Source organism: Ruditapes philippinarum, unplaced genomic scaffold (genome assembly GCF_026571515.1).
Source record: "Ruditapes philippinarum isolate M1 unplaced genomic scaffold, ASM2657151v2 ctg3175_1_1_1_1, whole genome shotgun sequence".
Classification (NCBI taxonomy): Eukaryota; Metazoa; Mollusca; class Bivalvia; order Venerida; family Veneridae; genus Ruditapes; species Ruditapes philippinarum.
In genome coordinates, this window is record NW_026856929.1 from 71,733 (window position 1) to 96,033 (window position 24,301).

Consider the following 24,301-nt stretch of genomic DNA (forward strand, 5'->3'; position numbering starts at 1 on the left):
AATATTATTCTGCAGAATAGCATAGAACATAATAATATAATATGTGTAAAAACTAATTTGAAAATAAATCAGTTTAAAGGGTGAAATGACAAATATATCTGTTTTTATTACCAATATGGTAAGGAATGGAAATGTTCTCTAATATTCAATCTATCTCATGGTACTTGTTAATGAAACAGCAATATTAATATTTTAATAAATATGTTATTCATAAATAGCAATAACTAATTATGACGCTTCTATGTATACACTGCCGTCAATCGCATTTTCTCGGCCCTTTCCGTAAAACCTCGGATAATTGGTAATAGCCGAAATTTCCGATTGGTCGTACTGAGATTTTCAGATTACGTACTAAATTTTCGTGTTTTTTCTTCTTTTCTTTTTCTTTTTGGTGTTTTTTTTTCTAGCTCGATTAGTTTATTTTCTTTCTAAGCCGGCTGTCACCGCCTGACAAATTTGAAATGTTCAAGTCGAAGATACGGTATCAATTTATCATACAAAAACATAATAGGGTGTTTTTGGGTTAATCTTAGATAAACAATTAAAGAAAATTGTCTGATTTGATTGATTGGGAGAAGTTTTCTTAACAATTTTGATTTTCAAGGTAATTTAGCGGATATTTTTTTATATATCAAATGTTGTTTGTTTGCCCCAATAGTGTATGCCTATCTGCTTGTTAAATATAGATTTCAAATGTGCGTAAAATGGAATTTTGTAGACACAAACTTAAAATAGCGAGACTATTTCCCACATCTACAATATCTAAATCAGAAAACAAAACAAATCTTGTCCAGGTAAATATACGGATAGTGCTCAAAAGCAAATCCATTTCCAAGGCCAAGTAAATATCAACGCACACATGCACCGCTTGATAATTCGCAGCATGGCAATCTATTTACAATTTGCATTAATTCAAAGATTAGATTCTTGTTTCATTGTTATTACGTTAACAAACAAGCAATGTCATTCAGTATATTGTGCGTTTATAAACTATTTGCCACAAACACAAAACGTGTAATTGACTTTAACAATTCCACAAACACACACAAAAAATGTAATTCTAATCTTTATCACTAAGCAGCAATACATACAAGCAATGAATTTGAAATTCCTGGAGAGATTAGTCGTAATCATTTTGCTAGTTTTTGTCTTATAAGTTACACAGTTTGTAACCAATACCTAACAATGCATGCAGTTTTCAAGATGAAATGACGTTGATGAATAGAGCAAGCAGGCTTATCTTTCAACAGTTAGCTTGCTGATTTTGTCCATTATTTTTGCTTTCCTAGCTAATTAAGAAATTCTGAAAGCGTTATAAAAAAATTGAATGATTAAAGGATTACAGGTCTCCAAGTCATGAGAAAAGTAAGATTTCATCAATGTATGATTGATGTTCCCATTGTTTTCAAGTTCAAGAATTCTTTATTACCTTTGCCCACCGATATATAATCAGGCCGACCTGCACCCCTGTGCATTATGACAACTCGGGCTTTATACTAAACAAAGCTTGTGGACAGAGTATTACCTGATTTCTTTTTAAACAGAAACGCAAAAGTGTTGTACGAAACATCCTTGAATTAGTAGATACCAAATATTAGTTTGAAGACGCATTATGCGCCAGAAATAATTTGTAGCTTTTTTAATTTTACAATTTTGCAATTTACTCATTAGACAATAACCTGAATCATATTTTGCTTCCGTTTCTTTCTGAAATTAAGCACAGTTATAGTGATTTATTATTTTGTATGGAAGTCAAAATAAAAATCTACTACTTTACATTTTGCTACTTTCTGACGAATGATTTCATATTCAGTGCTACTTTCTCCAAGTAATAAGTATCCAACAAGCTCTAAAATCATTATTCAAACATTTTACTGCTCATGTTTACCCTGTTTAAAAAAAGAAAGAAAATATTTGTTTTTTGTGGCATAATGTGCCTTTAAGAATCAATGTTTTATTTCAATGGCCTAATTGAAACACATTTAAAAACAGATTGCATCGAGATAAAGTGATAACGGCTGTGAATTCACCTATAGCTATAGATAATTAATATTTGTCCTCATTTGCCCAAAGCAATGTAATTGAGATTTATATCTAATACACCTCTGTGCCAGTGTACACAATGAGCAGTTTATTATGCATGACATGTAATCGTATGAAGTTTTGGCTAATGTCTGTCTAATTAACAAAGTGTTTTATACAGGTATAGAAAAATACATCGACACCGTGTCTATTTTTACAAGATGCGCACGCGGATAAAGACATGCTGATTTAATTTGATCATTAAAAGTAGCGTTTGAGTTAAAGAGATTTCACGCCCCTTGAGCAAACTATGAATTTGATGTCCTTTTTTTACGCTCCGAGCAACACTATACTGTATTACTTTTTAGTGACCTTGGCCTTTACAAAGTATTTTAGTTAATTAATGATTTTGATTAATTTGGTCACAAATAGCTAATGGGATTTTACACGAAACACAGTGTTACATTGTTTCTTATATTTCATTCACTTACGAGTATTGATTAACTTAGAATGTTAAACTTATGTTTGTATATGTCTTATTTTAGCAAACGATTTTAATTTGGACCAAATAGTATGTTATTATGAAACAATTTGTATCTATGTCAATTTTGAATTGCTTAAGGCCAATTTCTGTCTCGTTAGATCTTTCTTTTTCTGAACATAAGACAACTGTTTCGTTTATTGTAATTTGGTTAAGGTTTATGCCTTCTCGTTGTCAGATACGCCACCTAGTGGTCAGTTATTGTTTGTTAAGGGATCAGTTAAACCACACTTTCATCTGCGATAAGTTTTATATTAGAATTTTAACTCTTAATCGCAAATCTCACGGACACGTCAATATCTTTGATGAAAGTTTACCTCAACTGAATATTAGTATACATGTTAGTAAAATATTGAATCGTAAATTATTGAAGTTTTTTCTTATTGTTTTGTTTTTGTTGGTCTTAGTGGATTTGATTTTCCTGTGCAAATCGCTTATTTCTACATCTTGTGAAAAAAGCTCATTACTACATCTTGTGAAAATCGCTCATTACTAAATCTTGTGAAAATCGCTCATTACTACATCTTGTGAAAATCGCTCATTACTACATCTTGTGAAAATCGCTCATTACTACATCTTGTGAAAATCTTTCATTACTGTACTACATCTTGTGATATCGTTCACTTCTACATCTTGTGAAAATCGTTCATTATTTCATCTTATGAAAATGGCTAATTACTGCATCTTGTAAAAAATTCTCATTACTACATCTTGTAAAAATCGTTAATTACTACATCTTGTGATATCGTTCATTACTACATCTTGTGAAAATCGCTCATTTCTACATCTTGTTGAATCGTTCGTTACTACATGTACTACATTTTGTGAAAATCGTTCATTACTACATCTTATGAAAATAACTCAATCTTACCAAGTCTTTACTTTTTACTTATTGTTTCGTTTTTGTTGATTTTCAAAGTTGTTTTCCTATTATAGAGTTATTAACAATAGAGTAGCTGGAATCAAAATCAGAATTGAAGCCTGGCGTCATATTTCAACAGTATAACATCAGTTTATATAAAAAAGCAAATACAATTAAGATGTTGAAATGTTTGGATCACGGTGTCAGCGGGGCGACTTGACGGATTTACATTTTCTCATTCTTCGTCACATTCGAAAGAAGCGCCTTATGTGCTGTTAACAATATACTATTATTATACACTTGTAAATGGATATGGCATTTAATTGTCAATAGAAACATTCTCAGTGTGAAGTTACAACTGTTTAACCTTGTGAAATGTATCTTGAAATTCATCAAAGTTTTAAAACTCTTTTCCGTTACCATTGTCAATCTCGGATGACGGTTTTAACATGGATTTAAAAAATTTGAAATTTACTTTAACTTGAGATTAAAACATTAGCGTGTTGTATAAGATTGATGGATAAATGAAAATTGTGTGCTTACAATTTTAATAATAAAGGAAATTATAGTATTAAGTGGACGTAAGTAAAAGACTGTTTATAAGATACTGTTTTTAACTTTTGTATAATACGAGTACATGTATAAACATATCGATTAGATGTTTTGGTAATGATTTGTTTTTGATAATCAGGAGTTATTGTTTGAACTCTTTCTCAATGTTCAGTACATTAAAGCCTGTATATTACAGTACATTAAAGCCTGTATATTACAGTACATTAAAGCCTGTATATAACAGTCCATTAAAGCCTGTATATTACAGTACATTAAAGCCTGTGTACTCTATAATGTCAGTTTAACCCATAACCTGTTGTACCAGATCGTGATAAGTCTTTGTCACCAGTATAAATCAATGCTAGCCTTCACGTCTCTGAAGTCTGAAAAGGCTCCTTACTTTCGCATACCAGGCTGTATATTTTGGCGTATTCTTTACTCTTGGTGTACCAAGCTGTATACTTTTGGCATACCAGGCTCTATATTTTTGGCGTACCAGGCTTATTTATTTGGCGTACCAGACTCTATATATTTGGCGTACCAGGCTTTATATTTCTGGCTTACCAGGCCCTGTTTTCTTGGCGTACCAGACTCTATATTTTTGGCGTACCAGGTTCTATATTTTTAGCGTAGCAGGCTTTTTTAGTTTTGGCGTACCAGGCTCTATATTTTTGGCGTACCAGGCTCTATATTTTTGGCGTACAAGCTTTATATTTTTGGCGGACAAGGCTCTATATTTTTGGCGTTCCAGGCTTTATATGTTTGGCCTACCAGGCTTGTATATTTGTTGCACCAGGTTCTATATTTTTGTGGTATCAGGGTCTATACTTTTGCCGTACCAGGCACTATATTTTGACGTACCAGATTCTATACTTCTAGCGTACCAGGCTCTATACTTCTGGCGTAACAGGTTCTATATTTTTGACGTACAAGGCTCTATATTTTTGCCTACCAGGCTCTATACTTTTGTCGTACCAGACTCTATACTTTCGACGTACCAGGCTCTATACATTTGTCGTACCAGGTTCCAAACTTTTGGCGTACCAGGCACTATACTTTTGGCGTACCAGACTCTATATTTTTGGCGTACCAGGCTTTATACTTTTGTCGTACCAGGCTCTATATTTTAAATTGCATCCCAGACTTTATACTTTTGGCGTACCAGGCTCTATACTTTTGACGTACCAGACTTTATACTTTTAACGTACCAGGTTCTATATTTTTGGCGTACCAGGTTTTTATATTTTGGGCGTACCAGGCTCTACTTTCTATACTTTTGGCGTACCAAGTTCTAAACTTTAGGCGCACCAGGTTTTATATTTTTGGCGTAACAGACTCTATATATTTTGCGTACCAAGCATTATACTTCTGGCGTGCCAGGCTCTATATTTTTAGCGTACCAGGCTTCTTTTTTTTGCGGACTAACGTGAAAACTTTAATCATAGTATTCAATTGGACATTTTCTTTAATCGACCCTGAAGTATAGTGTATAAAAATTATCTACAGGTTAAGGGTTAAAAATGAAATTAATTGTATTATCCAGGAGCGTATGTGGAAACTAAGCTAATTGTCTAATTTGTCACTGATTATATAAGTATACGGTATCTTTCTTTGAGGGTCAATAAATAACGTTTGTTACATTACTCTCCGACAATTAAATACAGAAATTAATGTCCCTTGGCCTGGTTACAGTTATTATGTTGTTGATAATTTACATAAATCATAATTTACATAAATCATGTTATGTTTTTGTATAATTTATCATTGTACACTAAAGCCGTAACTTTTATCTTTTTAAGCACTGTTGTTTTTTTACACCATAAAGATTGTTTCTCTTATAAAATAAAGAATGTTTTATTTTCTCATTTATAAAAATTCGTTTTAGTAAATCACATATATTACAATCATTTACGTTTCGTAATCTTATATAAAGAGTACTGCAGCATAATTTATCATGTTATATAACGATAGGGTTTTGGGCAAAAAATCAACACTTTCTTAAGCTGCATGCCTCCAGATGAGCCAAAATGTTTCTTGAGAAAACAATACTAAGTTTTTTAAAGTAGTAAAATGGTTTCAGACTTTTGCATATTTTGACTTCATTTTGGTTATTCACATGGACTGTAAGTGATGTTTGCAATGTGTAAATTACTTCATTTGTTCTCTTCACAAAATTTTACTTATAAATACATTTTTTTAAATTTTTCATGAAAGTTAACATAAATGTGGAAACATGCTGCTTTAAAAAATCTTTTTTACCAATATGATACGCTTTCGAAGCCTATGGAAATAAGCCTACTTTTTCGCAGTAAAATTAGTATTGCATGTAGTATTAAATTAGAAATACTAATAAAACTAGTATAAATCTTAAATAAGAATAAGTAATGAACACTGGTATCAGTACATGTACTCTTACATACAGGGTTCTTGCATATATCATGACCCTGCTTCGGTGACCAACTATGTAATGTACAAGCTGCCTAAAGGTGGCGTACGAAAAATATCAACACGTGCACCGTGAAAAAAATAAAGTAAGCAGTTGTTCATCGGGTGAATAAAAACTACTCCGGCGCTGAAACTGAATCCCATACTCGTGAAGAAAAATGATTAAATCCGTGATCATGTATCATTTAATTGTATAAAAAAGACATGTAATGAAAAGACTTTGGACAAAAAAGAATGTAAAATATCGAAAGTAATTGCATGTTACAGGGAAAGGTTTTTGTGTAACCAAATTAGATTTTGAAAATGAAATCGAGCGTTAAACAGCGCGTCTTGAGGCAGCCATCACTCACGTTGCTGCGTAGTTTATTAATTCTAGCAACGGCGTTGACTGTCAAAGCTTGTAGTTTGGGTTCGTCTTTCACTGCAGGAACCTGATGTGCTATATCTTCTTTCGCGCACGTAATTTTATTATTTGTGTAAGGAAGTTGATCATATTCCAGGTGTGTTTCGCTAAAGGAATAGTTTTAATGACAAATTTGATAAAGCATTAGCTCAAAACGAGATATGTTTTATATTCTATTTAACAGGAATAAAAAGTTATGCTATATAAGTAAAATAGAGTTATAATGACTTTGATGTGGATTGAGTATGTAAATATGCGTGACAAAAATCATTTTTAGAGAGTGGATTTCAGTATGGTTGGTCAATTGAGCTCCTCGCCACGTTATTTTTTTCATTAATTCAAACTAATATTTTTAAGATATTGTCAACATGGTATGTTTTAACACACTGGATATTTAATGTTATGTTTTTACGTAATGTATTCACGTATATTCATGCCAATTTACTCTCAGAAAGAACGATGTAAATATTCGAAAACTCTTCTCACAACATGCATCCGATTGCATTACTTTAAGGAGTTGATTGATTCTTTTACACAGAGGAAGTATCGTGTGTTGGTGTGTTTTTCATGCTATGTTTTAGATGTTTTTATATTCTGTATTTCTTATTTTCAGAGTTAAATGAGTTAACAAATGGCAACCTCCAGATGCTCTCATTCATCGAGAGATCTTTTCATCTTCATCTTATGTGTGGCCTCGTTGTCTGTCCTCTTCAACTTCCAAATAAGTTATTATGGTTCAAAGACCTTCGTTGACCAACGACAACCACTTGACGAGGTGCTTCGAGGTCAGCTCGTACGTGAACAAAGCGGTAGATACGATGTTAAAATATTTGGACGTTCCTTAAATCAACATGAAGCTGACTTGTTGAAAAGCAGGTCAGCTGAAAGAATTGAATTACTTACGAAACTGAATGAGGTAATACTTTTTGTTGACATTTTATTATTCGGTCCACATCTGCTTTTGTTATGCTTAACAATGTAAGCTTTCATGTACATTTTAGTGTATACACGCTACTGATACATTTCAAATATTACTATTGATTTGATTCAACAGAAAGGGTGATAAAAGGATATATAGTTACTGTATATATATCTTTTAATTCGCTGTCCAATGAATAGAGCATTCTATTATTTACGCTAAAAATTTTCTTCATCTATTTTTATTCTTCGTGTATATGAAAAGCTATCTTAACTTCGTTTCCGATAAGTAATTTAACTTTATGTGAGGCTGATATCGGCTACCTATAACGGCGAATGAAAAATACATGTTTAAATAAATAATGAATAACATTTAAATTTGCCCTTTTTAAAACAACGGATAAATATTTTTTATATGCACGAAGTTTTACAGTATGAACTCTTACTCGAAGCTTTGACTCATACCCTTTTTCGAAAATGTAAAATGATTTTTTCCCCAAGATAACCAAAGATAACCAGTGTTTTATTTTGTCTATTTGTTGTAATAGGTTAACCTGTCAGGATGTCACCTATAGAGTGACTTATCCTTTTAATCCCTCATTCATCATCCTCTTAAAGTCATGGTCAACAAAACAAATGATCTGACACACAGGGTGGTGTCATGTGGCCATACTTGTTCAGTTCTGTAACCGGAGATAAATGTTTCAGACTTGAATAGTAAAAAGGTAGAAAGAATGACATTACTAATATGACAGTCGGTATCGGTGATATTGAACTAGGTGCTTGGCATGTCACACCATAGGAAGTCGTGCATTGTCTATTAAAATTTTAAAACTTGTAGAAGAAACAAGAGAGCAAATATTTACATTTATTTCAAATGTCACATATTTCAATATTTTACTTCAACTAAATGCTTAACGCTGAGATTTTAATATGATACTTTAGATTCCGTTTTCTTTCTTTCTTTTTTATTGTCAAATTAAATGAACTTAAATTACCAGGGGTAATTGTCGTCCTGTGTTGAAGGCTCCATTCAATCGAGGGGTCTCAGGTTCAAGCCCTTCTAGAGTCATGACAATGTTTATTCACATGCAATCGGTACAGGATATGTCGAACACAAATTACTCTTTTTCAGTATATTTTCTAGTATATCTATTATATATGCAGTCTTCAAATATTCATACCCTTTTTGTTAAATCGCTTGGACCATGTTATTAGTGCATGTTTTATAACTCTATATAAAGCTAAATATGATGAACATTTTTGTAAAGTTCTTAGAATATACATTGCATTTTGTGTCTTAAAGCTGCATGCCTCCAGATGAGCCAACATATTTCAAGAAATTTAAACTCTAGACAAATTTACTAAGATTTTAAGAAAAGTAATAAGATTCTTCAAGTAACACTTACATATAATATGCGATTATTGACTGATTTTGCAGTATTAATCACCATATTTCTGCTGCGTGACTTAAACAGAAAGGACTCTTTTTGCATATTTTAAATATAAATAAATATTTCTGAAACGCAGCCCTGCTGTTTAAAATATCAATTCTGGATAATGATTTATATCAACAGCTAGAGAAAAGATTACTGAAGGTCAATCATCATGTTGTAGCTGTGAAAGATGATGGGGCTGAAACTTCTGGTAACGGCCTGATAAGTGGACTCGGGCAACTTGATATAAAGAAAATTGAGAAAAATGGTACGAAACTGTAACTGAAATTCACCAATTCTTCAATGGCAATTGATATAATTCCGTATATGTTAGATATTTTTCTTATCTAAGTATTTGTATTTGTAGCAATAGTTTGATGCCTCACTCTACGTGACCTTTAATTCAGATTGATTAACATTGATAAACATTTTAAAATACTATATATATTTATGTACATGCAAATTGTAAATAAACTACCCAATATTTCTAAGAGATATTTGCTCTTATAATTGTAGACATTTTGTTATTGACAAATTTGTGTACTTTGTATATTACCATTTTAACCTATTCATTGAATATAAGCCGGTGATGTTAAAATTCCTAATACATAACTTTCCATTTTTGACGTCATATATTTTACAAATAGATTAGGTTGGGTTTTTCTCGTCTTTTTGTTATACTATCGTTCTTTTTTTTCCAGACAAAGCCCTCTCATGGATCGATAATGACACTGTTGTACAAGGCAATTGGTCGGTCCTATTTTGTTTCGACAGAAAGTGCCCAACGATTCAAACTGATATTTCACAAAAGGTATTTTTTGTGATTTTTTCTACCTTTATCAGCTAAATGAAAAATAGCACTGCTAAACATGTAAAAACTTTTAGTTCAATTTTGTGAGGAGTATGGCTCTTAAGTTTGAAAATCGTGAAACTCTAAAAGTCCATTTAACCTCTTATGAGTACAACTTGCCCATTAATAGCTTCAAGATTGACGTATGTCTGTTCAATGCAATTCCTTTTTGCGCATTTGGATTTATTTGCTAATTTACGTATATTGAAAGTACTGTTTGCAATGTGTTAATAACCCGCTTTGTTCACTTGATATATTTTACCTTTTAATAAATTTTCAAAAATTCCATGAAAATTAGCATGAATCATGATTCATGAGGTATGCTGCTTTGATATTAAATTTGAATTCATCGAAGCATCTTGTCAAAGATACAAAACACAAACACCTTTACTTTGCTGGAGCCATACAATCACTGTTGACTGATCAACATCCAATCTGTTTCCGTTTTGCCCCAACTGACATAAAAATACACGTATTTAAATATTGTATTTGAGCAAGAAAATCAGCAGGCAAAGAGTTAGATGTTCTCAATATTTCAAAAATCTTAACTTACCAATCAGAAATGTCGTTACATGTACTTTACTCACTAGTATTTGACATGTTTTGTGGACTTAATTTTCATGTATCTTTTTTTTTTATAAATAGATTGACAGAATACCGGCTCTTATGGCTGTTATACAGTCTCCAAAGATAATGTGTTCAATAAACAAGAAAATTGAAAAAGATAATGGTATGTATGGTATTGAACTCTGATTTTTATAACATCCAGTCCGTTTTTTTGCTCGTTGGAACTGTCCTGTTTGGTGTCCTGCTGGGCTTTTTGCCAGTGCAGTGGTCCTGTGTTGGAGATGCGTTCATCGGATGCCGCCCTTCCTAGTTGATCTTGTTGATAATATTTTAGTTAAATGTTTTGTCTATTTATGAGGTTTCAAAATCCTTTGATCTGCTATTGCTTCAATCATACATTTGCCTGTATTTTCAGAATATTTTATGTTTCCGTTGCTTTACTGAATATTATTAATATTTAAAAAAAGATATAAGTGTAAAACAACAACTGTTCACTAACTTTTTATGGCAATTGAACTGAGGTAGTGTGTAAAGAACAAAAAAGTCAAATTTTAATACACTGTAGTAACTCATTAAATTAATATATAATACAAGTAATTTGTTGTTAACACACGAGTAAGTAAGGTTGAATATCTTTTTAAAAATCATTTGAATTGATCCTTTACAATTAGTAAAATCTCACGAATAAATCATATTAAAAAAATAAATAAAAAATAAGACTATATTAATAAAGAATTGCAAGCATCACGGTATATGTAGTCTATTTGATTCTTTATTATATTCCAGGTCAATGTGAACCATTCAAATGTAGCAGTCAACTAAATGAAAGCACTGTTGTTATTACTGGAAACACAATACATTTTAATAAATCAAGCAAAGTTCTCTGCCAAAGGTAACACTCACATTTTGTTTATTTCATACGCATACAGTGTGATTTATTGTGATTTGGTACGGTATTTTGCATGAGAGTCTTATCTAGGTGATGCATTGAAGTAATCTTTGGTTTCTGTTTATCTTAACAGATTATTTTCCAAATCAAAACAAATGTCATGAATTTCATGAGAAATGTGTTTTTGGCTTATATCACTATCATTTTTTTCTAAATACATAAATACATTTTCTTCCATGCAAGAAAAACAAAACAAAAATCTGTTGTTTTTTTTTTTTTGTTTTTTTTTTTAAACTTATGATTTTTTTCTTGCCTTTATGATATATTTTTCGTTAAAGACACGTCGGCTCTCTCAGTGTTACCCTTTTTTGTTGTTTCTTTTAAACTTATGGTTTATTTGTCTTGCCTTTATCATATATTTTTCGTTCAAGACAAGTCGGCACCCTCAGTGCTCCCGAATCGTATATTTGGTATCTACCAGGAAGAACTATGTTGTTTCCACACGGACAAGTACTAAGACTACATAGTATTATAACTTCAGTCTCCCCACTGAGGTTTTTCGTTCATCCTGAAATGTTAACTGGTTCATTACAAGCATTGGAGCATCCATCGTTATTTAAAAAGGTAGATCTTTTTGTTTTACTTAACAAATATAACTCTTTTTTATGTTTTTTTTTTTTCGAAAAGAAAGTAATCCTTTACGAGAAAATGTAAATTTCAAAATGGAATTCACCAGTAAGTTAACCAGACTTCACCGAATTTAGACATCTGACAAAGGTTTTTTGTAAAATGCATTACAGTAGAATCTTTTTGCACACAAAATTGAATCGGCAACGGAATCAGACGGATGGTGTGGAAGTAGCGGCTGAATGTCTTATGAACTCAGTGTGCAAACGAAAGTATAATAAAAAGATGTTCAATTTCACACTTTCAATTTCACATTTTTTAAAACCAGTGTCAGCGAAACTTATATGTTTTTTTTTTTCTTATTTTAAAGAATTCATACCTTACGAATTATTACAGCTGTCTATAGAAGACTTGCTACAGTATATTTCCGAGGTTTATGGTCTTGGTGTATCATCAAGATGGTGGACGGAGGTGCAGAGGAAATTACTTCTTTACCTCATACATCTAGAAGATGAGATTTTGAAATATAACAACGTATATAAAACGTACGTCAGTTAATTATTTATATTCAAAGTGACAATGATTAAACATAAAGTTGTAATAACCTTAACATGGTTTTTAGCTTAAAACGCGGCGCTGCGAACTTTCGAGTGGCGTCTTGAAAATTGGAAAATTTTTGCATGCCAGTTTTCAAAACGCTTTACGGAAGTTCGCAAAGTGTAGCGTTCTACAAAAAGAGTAAAGGTGCAAATATTAAGCCAAAACACTGGTAAAACTGATTAAGATATATACAAAAATAATTATGCCATTTGGTGATGAAGAATCCAAGTGATATATCAAGGACGTCTCTTTTAAAAATCTTTTCCAAAGATATGTTACTTTATCAATAGGCATAAAAGAGAAATCCTGGGTAGTATATATGTCCTTGGGTATTGAAATGTTAAGAAACATTTGTAGTTGTTTCAGGTGTTATATCAAATTTATGACCATTCATAACGTTGAGAAAAATTGTTGACAAATTTGTCCAACATATTGTTTTGAACATGTTTTACATGTAATTAAGTATATTACATCAGATGAATAACATAACATATCATACTTTATATCATAAAAAGATGTGTTGCTAGTGCTTAAATGTAGCCAAACCATGAAAATGAACTTGAACCTGAATCTGAACCCTCGATGTATTTTGTCATGTTAAAAAACCGTATGAATCTATGTTACAAAGTATAGTTTTCATCATTATGATATAATTGTTATTTCATTATGTAATACAATTATTAACAACTGTGTTTGCAGATGTAAGCGATGTTTCCAGTCTCTTAGTATCAGCATTGTTTGTCCGTCTGTACAGCATTGTCAGATTATCCAGGTAAAATACATGTATATAATAAACCTTAATGAAATGGACAGAGATAGAGAATTTTCTTTTTTTTAAAAACTTAAAGAGCTAGGAAAAAACAGTTTTGTTTGGAAAATGAATACATTGTTAAAAGTAAAAAAAGACAAATTGATTCTAAGAAAATGATAGGACGGCTTGAAAAGAAAGGTGGTGGAACAACTATAAAGAATGTGTCGGCATGGCTCTGTGGTTAACGCGTCTTACTATTAACCTTATGATCGCTGGCAGCATGGGTTGGGCAAATCGTTGTTTCCTTGAGCAAAAAACTATTCACTCATTGCTCAGTATGTAACGGATTCGAAAGTGTGTCTTAAATAAGACTAAAGCTTCCTACACAATCGAGCTAAAATAAATTCTGTATAAAATTTTAACCCAAAGAAACAATTTCGTTTGAAAAAAGGATATTACTAGAGAAGAAACTGATTTTTACTCTGCCATTTATCATAAAGAAAAGATATTATTACCTTTATCTTGCTATATCTTTGAAATGGATGTGGGAATGCCCTTCTATTACAGGAATTATCAGGTCAAATTACTTTACAATCAAGCTGATAATAATTTGGCACTCTGGTCATATACATTATGTAGCAATCTGAACATCTCAGCTATTATCAATAATAACTTTTCATCCGAAGTTTGACGGAAAGGGCCGAGAAGATGCGATTGCATTATTTAGTAGAAATGAACATGCTAGATTGGCTTAATACTTATGGCATATATACAATGTATTTTGTGGTTATTTCATGTAGCATTCGAATGTCTTAACTGTCTTCTTTATATAACAGATCGTAAATGATCAAAACATGAATCCAGGGATTATGGCAAGCACGTTTAAGTTGGTAACTTCGCAAATTCAGGTTTCTGAAGAAATTGAGCGTACTTTGAAACAATCATCTATAGAGGTAAGGCACGACAATTTATTACCTTAATCTTGAAGTTTATCTGCCAAGTCGTCCATATGACTTATTCGTGTTTCTGTCACTAGAAACAAAGAAAAAAATAATTTCTAAGGATTTTAATGTCGATGAAATAGTGATGCAGCAGTTTTATTACAAATTTAAATTTAACTTGGCTATATTCACAGCATTGAATGTAATATGATCAGCTTAAAAATGACACAGAACACATGTATTGTTTATTTTGGAATTTCTATCCAGGTTTGTGAAAGCACATCATTTGATGAACAAGAACAAGATAGCCAGCTAGATTGTGTGTCTGAAGATTATTTGATGTATCTTTTAGATTCGAGGAGAGAGATAAAAAGTGCTTCTGAGTTTATTCCGGTAAGTAGATTTCCTTTCGAAGATTTGATTTATTTACCATGTTCAGATGAAAAGTATTATTTAAAACCTTATGTTGTATTTTTAGTGATTATGTTGAAAGGAGGAGGGTAACACTTTCGGTGTTACCAGAACAGCCAAATTCCCGGGTAGATAATATATTAGTGTAGGGCTTCATTGTGTGTGTGCTCTCGACACCGGTTGCCCATATGTTCGAGTTGTCCAGAAGAGTATTAGTCATTTGATAGTTTGGAGTATGTTCAGGAAGATGTCCCAATTCCAGAAGCTTCTCCTGGTTCTTTAGCGTGCCAAGTGATTATGCACAGGACCTCGATTTATACACAAATCTCAGGAAATTATTTCTACTCCCGACATGTCAATAAACAGAAATGGATTCCTTTAAATAAATCTTCATAAAAATAGCATGAATGTCGAGGTGTTCGGCTATAAAGATCTTCTCTCATGATATAATTCATTCTTTTCAGATATATCCATCTGTACTTGGATGCAAGGAATTAAGCAGAGGAGATCCATTGACAGTTGTAAAAAGTGACACGGTGAATTTGAATGCTATTACAAGAACTCTAGGGGAGATATTTTTGTGGGCTGATAAGCCATCCACTGAATCTCAGTATTTATTGGACGAGTATGTATATTGTATTTATTTCTAAAGTTAACATACAAACAAAAATGAATACCACAATAAGTGTCACTTCTGCAATGAATTTAGAACTAATAAGGTCGTTCGACACAGCAAAAATTTAAAATGTTACAGTTTTTTGTTGATTAAGCTTGCTTATAGTAAGAAATGTTGTCTTTCTTCCTATAGTTCGTGCTACAGATCTAGTTCGTGTCGTCCAGCACCGTATTTGTAAAGTGTATATTTCATTCTTTGATAATAGTGTAATCAAAAGTTTACACACTTCACTACAAAAAAAATTGCTGGAAGAGGGATTTAGTAATGTTATAAATAGAGTGTCATATGTCCTTTTTTATGGTTGGATTTTATTGATTACTTTGTAAATTTGCATATAGCCTTTATATGTTTGTACACGTGTATAACAGAATCATTGTCGGGTACATCTTTCCATATTAACATCATAATACTTATTTGTCTGGGTCGTTCATGGCTGAGTGTTAAATGTGGTTGACTTCAAACCACCCGCCTAACAACGCTGTAGGCTTGAATCCCGCCAGAGACAATGGGTTATTTTATGTGAGGAAGCCAGCTAGCTAACGGAACTTCGTTTGTGCTACTCAGGTGCCTGCTTTACCTGAAAAAATGCACGGAGGTACCCCTGAGGATTTCCTTCACCAGTAAAGCTGGACAGTCGCCATATGTCCTTTTCTGTGTTGATGCGACGTCAAACTTACCTATTTTCTCAATCATTTTATTTACCATTTTAGGGTCAACGACGATTATATTGACATGAGATTAACTAAACATGGAAGAAATATCGGCGGTAAGTTAAAGACGGGAACATTTACTATCATGGTACTTTGTGTCGCCTTGGCAATAGTAAGAACTTATAAGCTTATCCTCGTACTTCGTGCTAAATTGGAGACTTGTTGAAAGCAGATGTATGGTAACCTCCCTAGACATTAAAATATGAGATCACTGTCTAGTTAATGTATTTATTCAAAATTGTCTTAAAAGAATAACTTTGATATAACGAAGGTGACATGTAATGTGTGTAGCTAAGGGACAAAAATCTTCAGTGCATAAAACAGTAAACTTCTGTGACAAGGTTTGTGGAGTTGCCTCCCTTTGAAGTAAAAACATTTATAATGAAAGTTATATTTACGCATTAAATACAAGGAATATTAAGTATTTATTAAATATAAAATTAAACATGAATGTCATTAATTTTTGAATCTTAAGAACATGATATTTTATTAGAAACATGTACACGAATTTACCATGCTAATGTTATTATTAATGTACGCGGCCATTTACCTCGTTATAAACGTACGTGTTTGAAATATTTTAAACATTATTTGTATATAAATTGTAATATACTGCATAACGGTTTAAACAATAGTAAGTATACTCCGTATAATATATATATCAAAATATTATTATGAATATGATTTGCTCTTTTTTCAGATCTGGCAGTGCCTTGTAGTAATGGTAAGTTAAACTTAAGTTCCGTCTATTTTATACTCTAAGTTTGATATTCATGTAAAAAATATAGATAGGGAATTGACATATGTGTAAATTTAACATTCATTTGAAATACTAAAATTGCAATATACATTGCTTGTCATTTTAAGGTATTGCATTTTTAGAACCACCATTTTTCTTCTGTTTTTGTTTTCTGAGCAAAAGAGTGCACCAATAATGTTAACAAAGTATTATGCCCAACACTTTCATATATTATATAGAAAAGTTAATGCAAATAAACTTAACCTATATTTCATAAAATATTATTGAACTTAGAAGTGATGCGTTTTAAGTCACAAATTACTTAACCTAAAACTACATTTTTTTCTGAAATACCTGCAGTTCAGAAGGTTTGATCCAAATGATTTTATGATATGATATGACAAAAACTGGTATCACAACAAAATTGACGTTTTTGTTTTCTCCAGATCCACAAGACTGTGGTAAAATTGACGAAATTGTTATTTACCCAAGTGCAGTTCTAGACGAAGTGTCAACCAGTTATTACAATGCTACTGTGGGCTACAATACAATCCTCGTGAGAATAATGGGAGTTTCTAAAAGTTGTAAATGCCAAGTGAGGCTTGAGAACAAATATAATGACCCTGGGTAAGAATTTTTTTACCATTTACGAATCAATATGTAAAGTAATATTTAAAAAAATCAAGTATCAATGGTATCGGATAACTCTTGATATACCTTTCCTAACCACTTGACTCCCATCGCCAGAATTGTGGGGCTATGAATAAGCTATCAAGAGTCCTCAGCGGTACTCGAAACCACAAATTTGTCAGAAATGTGTCACGTTGACGACTCGGTCACAGAAGCTACAAGTATTTTGTCATTTACTTTGGGATAAAATGCGAAATGCATAAATAAATTGAGTACAAAAAATCTATCCATGTGGAGTGATATTTGAAAAAGCATGTACCACTGTCTGTTCAGATAAATTTTCAAAAACGATTTTTCCTTTTATTTCAGTGCACGTAATATAACTTTAGGATTAGGGGATAATAAGATCATGTTATATGTAGTTGACACAACAGGAACAGATATGAATATTGTAAACACAGTAACAATTAACATAAGGAGACAGCACCGAGGAATAACCGAGCAACATTATAATGAAAAGATGATGAAAATGTGTGGTCTGAAACAGGTAAAATTACTAAATTGTCTTTATAAATATCGAAAAAAAAGAAATATATCTTGGAATAATGAAAGCATATATGAATCATATGAACACACAACAGTTTGTGCAATGAGATTATTGTAGTCCAAATGAGCTTTGAAAGTCTGTGTCAGCCGCATTTTGTTCCATTTTGTTTCTATAAATTGTGATATTTTTTTATTACCGGTGTACTGATATGTGCATTTTACCTTCTTTTCAGGACTGTTCTCTAAAATTTAACAATGAGGAAAAATGTGGTCTCATTGATTTGAAAAGCCCTTGGCTAAGCAATAACCGGAAAAGTTTGAGTCAAAGGAGGTGTTCATCTGGCGATCATGAAGGTTTGTTAATTCTCATTTCCTCAAGAATATTTTATAAATTTCCAATAAAATTTTTGATATTTATAAATAAGCAATTATTACTTAATATGTACTAATCATCTTAATGTATATTAACCTCTTAGTAAATTCTTTCATTGTATTCTTTCATGCAAATTTGTTTTTGTGTTTCTGCGTTCGTTTGTTTTCTTTATTAAATTCCTGTCCTTTTTATGTTCGTTTGTTTTGTTCATCCAATTCATGTCCTTATTACACGGAAAGCAAGTACAATATTTCCAGTACATTTACATGTACCAAACGCTGAAGCATATCTTTTTTATCCGATTGTATAATACATCAACTTTTTTTCCCGATACAGCACAATGGGTTGTTCCTTGTAGAAGTTGCTCCAATGACAAAGAATGTTTCTGGGAGAACGCTAGATGGGAACCACGTGACTGTCAATATGAACAGTTGTCAGCGTCTCGCCTTAAACAGTGCCTTGCAGGAAAGAAACTTCTGTTCATCGGGGACTCTACAAACAGAGGGGTCTCGAATTATATTATAGAGCAAATTAATGGGTCCTTGTATGACTGGGATAAAACACACAGTACAAGGGTTTATTCAAATATAAACCACGACAGAACACAGTTTACGTTTGCATACTATCCACATTTTTGGCTGCCGGCCGACCATCGACCCAGGTTCAGCAAAGTTATTTATCAACTTATTAAAAGGTAAATGTTAGCTAGAATATAAAGCAAACAAAATAAAAACCAAATAAATAAATAAATTTAAAAAATAGATAAATAAAAAAACAACAAGATATAGAATTAAATACATGTAAACATGAAAGTTTGAAAATAAGAACTGCTTATAAGTGATATGTGGTAATTATATACATGTTTAACAGTGTTGGATTTTTTAAAGTGTGGTTGTTATGTGATAATGATTTTATGAAATCGACCTTTAACACCAACCTTCACAAATCAAAGATACCGTTGATAATAAAATTTATACCTATTCACCGATTCTTTAATCAAAATCAATGCATTTCATTTTACTATACTTTCAGCTCTTTACCACTGGAAAACAACTCGAACACAGTTCTTGTGGTGGGCGGTGTCCAGTGGCTTGCGAAACAGCATATTGATCTTATTGTAGAAGCTTTACAACGGTAAGCACATATGATGCACATGTGCTATTTCGATTAATGTCTTCTTTTTGTTGTTGATTCTTCATGTTCTTCACTTATTTTGTGAACATTTTTCAACGAGTAAAGCCAGCAAGAAGATCGTACAAAAGATATTGTGCGGAAATTGCCTGGTTTTATGGTGATATAAATAGTTTATGAAAGTCCAACTTTATCATTGGTAAATTATGCCTTATATTTTATGTTGTTAATGTTTTGTTTTTGAATAAGGACAAAAAGAAGAGAAAATAATGAAAATTAAAACACCATCTACACTATTATAATAATAATAAAGTCAGAGGTGATACGTATAATATTTGGATAGGAGCAGTGTCCAATTGCAAGTGGTTAGGGTGTCTGACTCATAGCCCAAGGATCGTGGGCTGGAGCCGTAGCTCCTTGGACCACGACCATGTTCTTATTATAACCAGAGATGAACATGTTATCTATGTCTCAGTTATAACATCTGTGCTAATGTATGCCATGAAGTGGGTTCGAGTGGGCTTTGAATATATCACAGCCTTTCTTAATCATCTTAATAACAAGCTGAGATAAAACTAATACTTGAAAATATTAATTTTGTAGGTTTGGAAGCTTCACATAACCTAAATGACGTATAAAAAGCCTTAATTTTAAAGTGACTCTGTACAAAATTTCAGATCATTCGCCCTCTTCGTTTCCCCAGAATAATTATTCTAATTGTGAAAAATGACTCAAAGTTTTCACCCAAATCGGGTTTAGAATTGCACACACATATAATTTTCAAGTTATTTCTTGGTAAACTTCTCAATTATCTTTTGAAGTTATTTCTGTGCCCCAGCAGATCTATGTAAAAAAATCAAATTTTATTATTTTAGTCTTTTGGACCTCAGTGGAGTTCCATTAATAATGATATTCAAATATTTCCAATGAGCATATACGTGTAATGAGTAGAAATGTAAGATTAATTCACAAACTTTATATACATAATTCTTCAGGAAGGGTTTATCTGGCATCACAAAAGCTGTGAAAGGTCTGGGAGCTGGCTTCCACCAACCTGTAGAAAATGTCCGATACGTTCCAAAGTCGGAACATGTTCAACTTCAACAAAGAGAGACTGACGTTTTAAACTATGCAAAGAGCAAAGGTTTTCATGCTGTATCAACATTTAATATGACTATTTCACGATATAAAGATTTCCTGGAAGGAAATTGTGCATGTCATTTTCACAAGGTATGTTTTTTGATGGATTGTTTGATTTAAATGCACCAGTATTAGCTAGATAATTATGATTTTTGTGTCTTTTCTGACATTAGTATGTTTAATAACATTAGTAACTCTTTAGTAAGAACAATATTCATATTTTCATTTACATCTTAAAGTACATGAAATAAAGTTAAAAGCTTTGTTCGTATCTCTTCTTAAATATAAGCATTGCTTTATTTTCCATTATTTTAATCCACTTGTGCATTTCTTTATGACAAGTGATTTATTCATGTATTAAGAATTTCGTTTTAATGTTCGTCTTCTTCGCCTTAAAATGTTGTGTCTTCAATATATTTGTTTGTTTCTACACTTAATTTATGTATATTTTAACTCACTGCTTGAACCGCAAGTGATTATCCTTTGTAACCAGGATAGAGCCGGGGCCAATGTTCACGTCCAAGCTCGGTACTATTGGTAGCTAAATCGTTGTACTTTGATATTGAAATACCTTTAATTTTAAATGGACTATTCTGCATCCACTGCACAATGTCAGCCAAATAATATTTAGGAACCAAAAGTCGCTACAAATTCCATCATATTATTTTCGTTCTTTCTATTTTTAGGTGAATAAGCATGGTTCAATGCGAGAAGGGTTCCATTACACGGTCGAAGGGAATTTAAATGCTGTTTATTCACAGATATTGTTGAATCAAATTTGCCACGTGCCTTAGATGTAGAATAGGTCAACGCCATTATTTCCCAAATAAATATCAAAGTATTGTTCCTACTTCAGCATTATTTAAAATGTTTTTTATGCATTGTTAACTTTAATCATTAAGTTCAATTTCATGTTTTCCTTGTACATTGTGGGGACGCGATTCTCTACATCAAATGTGATAATTTTTTTTGCTACATGTTTGAGACAAACTTTTTGTATTTATAGTTTTATTGTTATTATTGCAAAGCAAGTTTGTTTGAATGTTGTTTTTCTTTTTGTCCAAGACTTCACATAACACATATGTATATTTTGAAGCTAAAATGATGCTTTGTTTACTACAATTGTTCTAATGGTTGGGACACTAGATTGGTTTAATTTGATACCATAAGTTATCATGCTTTAGATATGATTTTCATGTGCTCCTACAAATATAAATACACTTCAAGTCATGAAAGGAACAAGTTTATTATCAATTTTGCGTTTTCTGCAATCGATCCAAAACCTTTAATTTGTTAATCTGCTTAAGCTATCAAACCTTTAACTCAGCCTATAATGAATATATCATCATTTCAGTACAAGCAACGCAAAGTCCATCGTCGGTTACCCACGGTATACTGTATTCCGTACATACAACATATTAATTTATACCAAATACGAAATATATACCGTGGGTAACCAACCTAGCACTACACTGCTCGTTTCTTTATTTTTTTCTTTCTTAAAAAAGATAAATATATAGGATATAAACGGATACAAAAAGGCGCCGTTGAAATATAAGCTTTACTACTGATTACATACATGTACAGTTAAACCTGTGTTAAAGACGACATCCTTATAAAGATCACTTTCGGACAAACGTTTATTGATTACATAGATCAGAACAATCTCTAAATACAGACCACTTGTCTATAACAGCAATGTTTTGGTTCTTCATTGCGATGGCCTTTGTTCACTGGTTTGACTGTACATGTTTACCACTGACACGTTCTACTACCGAATCGAATCCTTTAATCCAACCGTTTACAGTTTAACTGCAGATAATATTTTTACCATTTCTATATATCCTACCACTGACATAGTTTACAACTTATAATAAACACATTTTATTCCATTCTAAATATCGCATTTTTACGTTATTAAATGTTGAATTAGAATACAATCGATCAACTCAAAATTGATTTGTAATCAGTCTTATGTACAATCTTTTATATATTAAATTTAGACCTGGCTGTAACATTAAGAAGAAATTTAGTTTACTAGGTTTCAAACAAATCAAATTCTAAACTTGACAAGGAAAAAATTCAAGGAAAAGTTAATAGTTTCCCTGGTAAATAAAGTATATAGAAAAAACATACATTAAGTTGCATACAAGTTCACTTCGATCTACATGCAAATTTGGAATGGTCTTATAGTGTATTTACAAGCATATTTCTGCTGAAATTATAATTAACTTTCTGAGTATGACAATCAGTGACTTTGAAGTAAAGCAATAGAATATTTCATCTTTAGAGAAATATGAGCCGCGCCATGACAAAACAAACATAGTGCGTTTGCGACCAGGATGAATCCAGACCAGCCTGCGCATCCGCGCAGTCTGATCAAGATCCATGCTGTTCGCTATCAGTATCTCTGCTTGTAATAGGGTTTTGTAAGCGAACATCATGGATCCTGATCAGACTGCGCAGATGCGCAGCCTGGTCTGGATCCATGCTGGTCACAAACGCACTATGTTGGTTTGTGATGGCGCGACTCATATGTCTTTTCATTTTGAAATTCTTTGAATCTGTTCGGATTTAAAGGCAGTACATGTATAACGAGATGAATATGTAATTATATTTTTATAACTATTTATTGTTGTTAAGTTTGTTATATTGTTGAAATAAAGAGTTTGAAAAAGACAGATTCGACTTTTGTTCTTCCCTGTACGAATAATTCATTTTTGTGTCGCCTCTACAGAGTAGTGATCACTTCTCCGTCGTCTGTTAGTCCGTCTTTCTGTCTGTCTGTACGTCCGTCCGTCACAAAACATGTCCGGACTACCTCTCAAAAACTACTGGTGCAATTTCATCAAAACTTCACAAAATGATCAATACAAAATTTAGTTGTTCATATCGTCAGCATTATCACCGGTTCAATGATTTTTGTCAGAGTTATAACCCTTTAACAATTTTTATTTTTAAAATTTGTCCGGACAACACCTTTTATACCACTAATGCATTTTCAAAGAAAACTTTACAGCATTGATCTGTAGCTCAAGTACTTGCGCATGGTTTATCCGAATGATTTGTGGCTGAGTTATGATCCTTGAATAAAGAATCGAATTTTGCCCTGTTAATGTTTTTTGTGTCTCCTGATTTACAGTAGCTGCAACATGCATTTGGCTGAGGCGACACATGTTATCACTGATCGTTCTTGTTTAATTTACGACCATCTCTTTAGAAAAGATTGTTTTTTCTGAGATCTGAATTCTGAGTTGTTGTCTGATTTTTTTAGCTCAACTGAGTACAGCATGCTCAAGGTGAGCTATTTTGATACCCCATGTGACCGGCCACCGTCGTTAACATTTTTATTAAAAGAATATCTTCTCATCAACCCCTGCACAAATAGTGATGTAACTATACAAGAATAATCGATTCCTGTCAGCTAAACAAGATGGCTTCCAAAGCAAAAAACAGAAAAACTTCGGAACGATTTCTCCTCCTTAACTATATGAAAACTAGGGCCGATAAACTATGTAATAGCAATTCTGGTGTCATGATA

General features: G+C 32.2%; 1 protein-coding gene across 5 annotated transcripts in view; it reads left to right on the top strand.

Annotated features, from left to right (window-relative positions):
- LOC132748169 (cadherin-like and PC-esterase domain-containing protein 1) overlaps positions 1-23,439 on the top strand; it is an 85,504-nt gene extending 62,065 nt beyond the window's left edge. For 3 of the 5 annotated variants that reach the window (XM_060737723.1, XM_060737722.1, XM_060737720.1), the window contains 20 exons: positions 7,439-7,741; positions 9,321-9,447; positions 9,881-9,990; positions 10,675-10,759; positions 11,383-11,488; positions 11,917-12,109; positions 12,509-12,657; positions 13,412-13,484; positions 14,300-14,416; positions 14,672-14,797; positions 15,280-15,440; positions 16,202-16,257; positions 16,902-16,925; positions 17,387-17,567; positions 17,940-18,117; positions 18,350-18,470; positions 18,826-19,183; positions 19,522-19,623; positions 20,616-20,850; positions 21,447-23,439. In XM_060737723.1, coding sequence (XP_060593706.1) covers positions 7,457-7,741; positions 9,321-9,447; positions 9,881-9,990; positions 10,675-10,759; positions 11,383-11,488; positions 11,917-12,109; positions 12,509-12,657; positions 13,412-13,484; positions 14,300-14,416; positions 14,672-14,797; positions 15,280-15,440; positions 16,202-16,257; positions 16,902-16,925; positions 17,387-17,567; positions 17,940-18,117; positions 18,350-18,470; positions 18,826-19,183; positions 19,522-19,623; positions 20,616-20,850; positions 21,447-21,554 — 2,895 coding nt within the window. In that variant the 5' untranslated portion in view covers positions 7,439-7,456 and the 3' untranslated portion in view covers positions 21,555-23,439. Of the gene's footprint in view, positions 1-6,652; positions 6,923-7,438; positions 7,742-9,320; positions 9,448-9,880; positions 9,991-10,674; positions 10,760-11,382; positions 11,489-11,916; positions 12,110-12,508; positions 12,658-13,411; positions 13,485-14,299; positions 14,417-14,671; positions 14,798-15,279; positions 15,441-16,201; positions 16,258-16,901; positions 16,926-17,386; positions 17,568-17,939; positions 18,118-18,349; positions 18,471-18,825; positions 19,184-19,521; positions 19,624-20,615; positions 20,851-21,446 lie in introns of those variants that run through there. The other 2 variants (XM_060737721.1, XM_060737724.1) reach the window with 2 other exon arrangements.
- Positions 23,440-24,301: the final 862 nt, after the last annotated feature.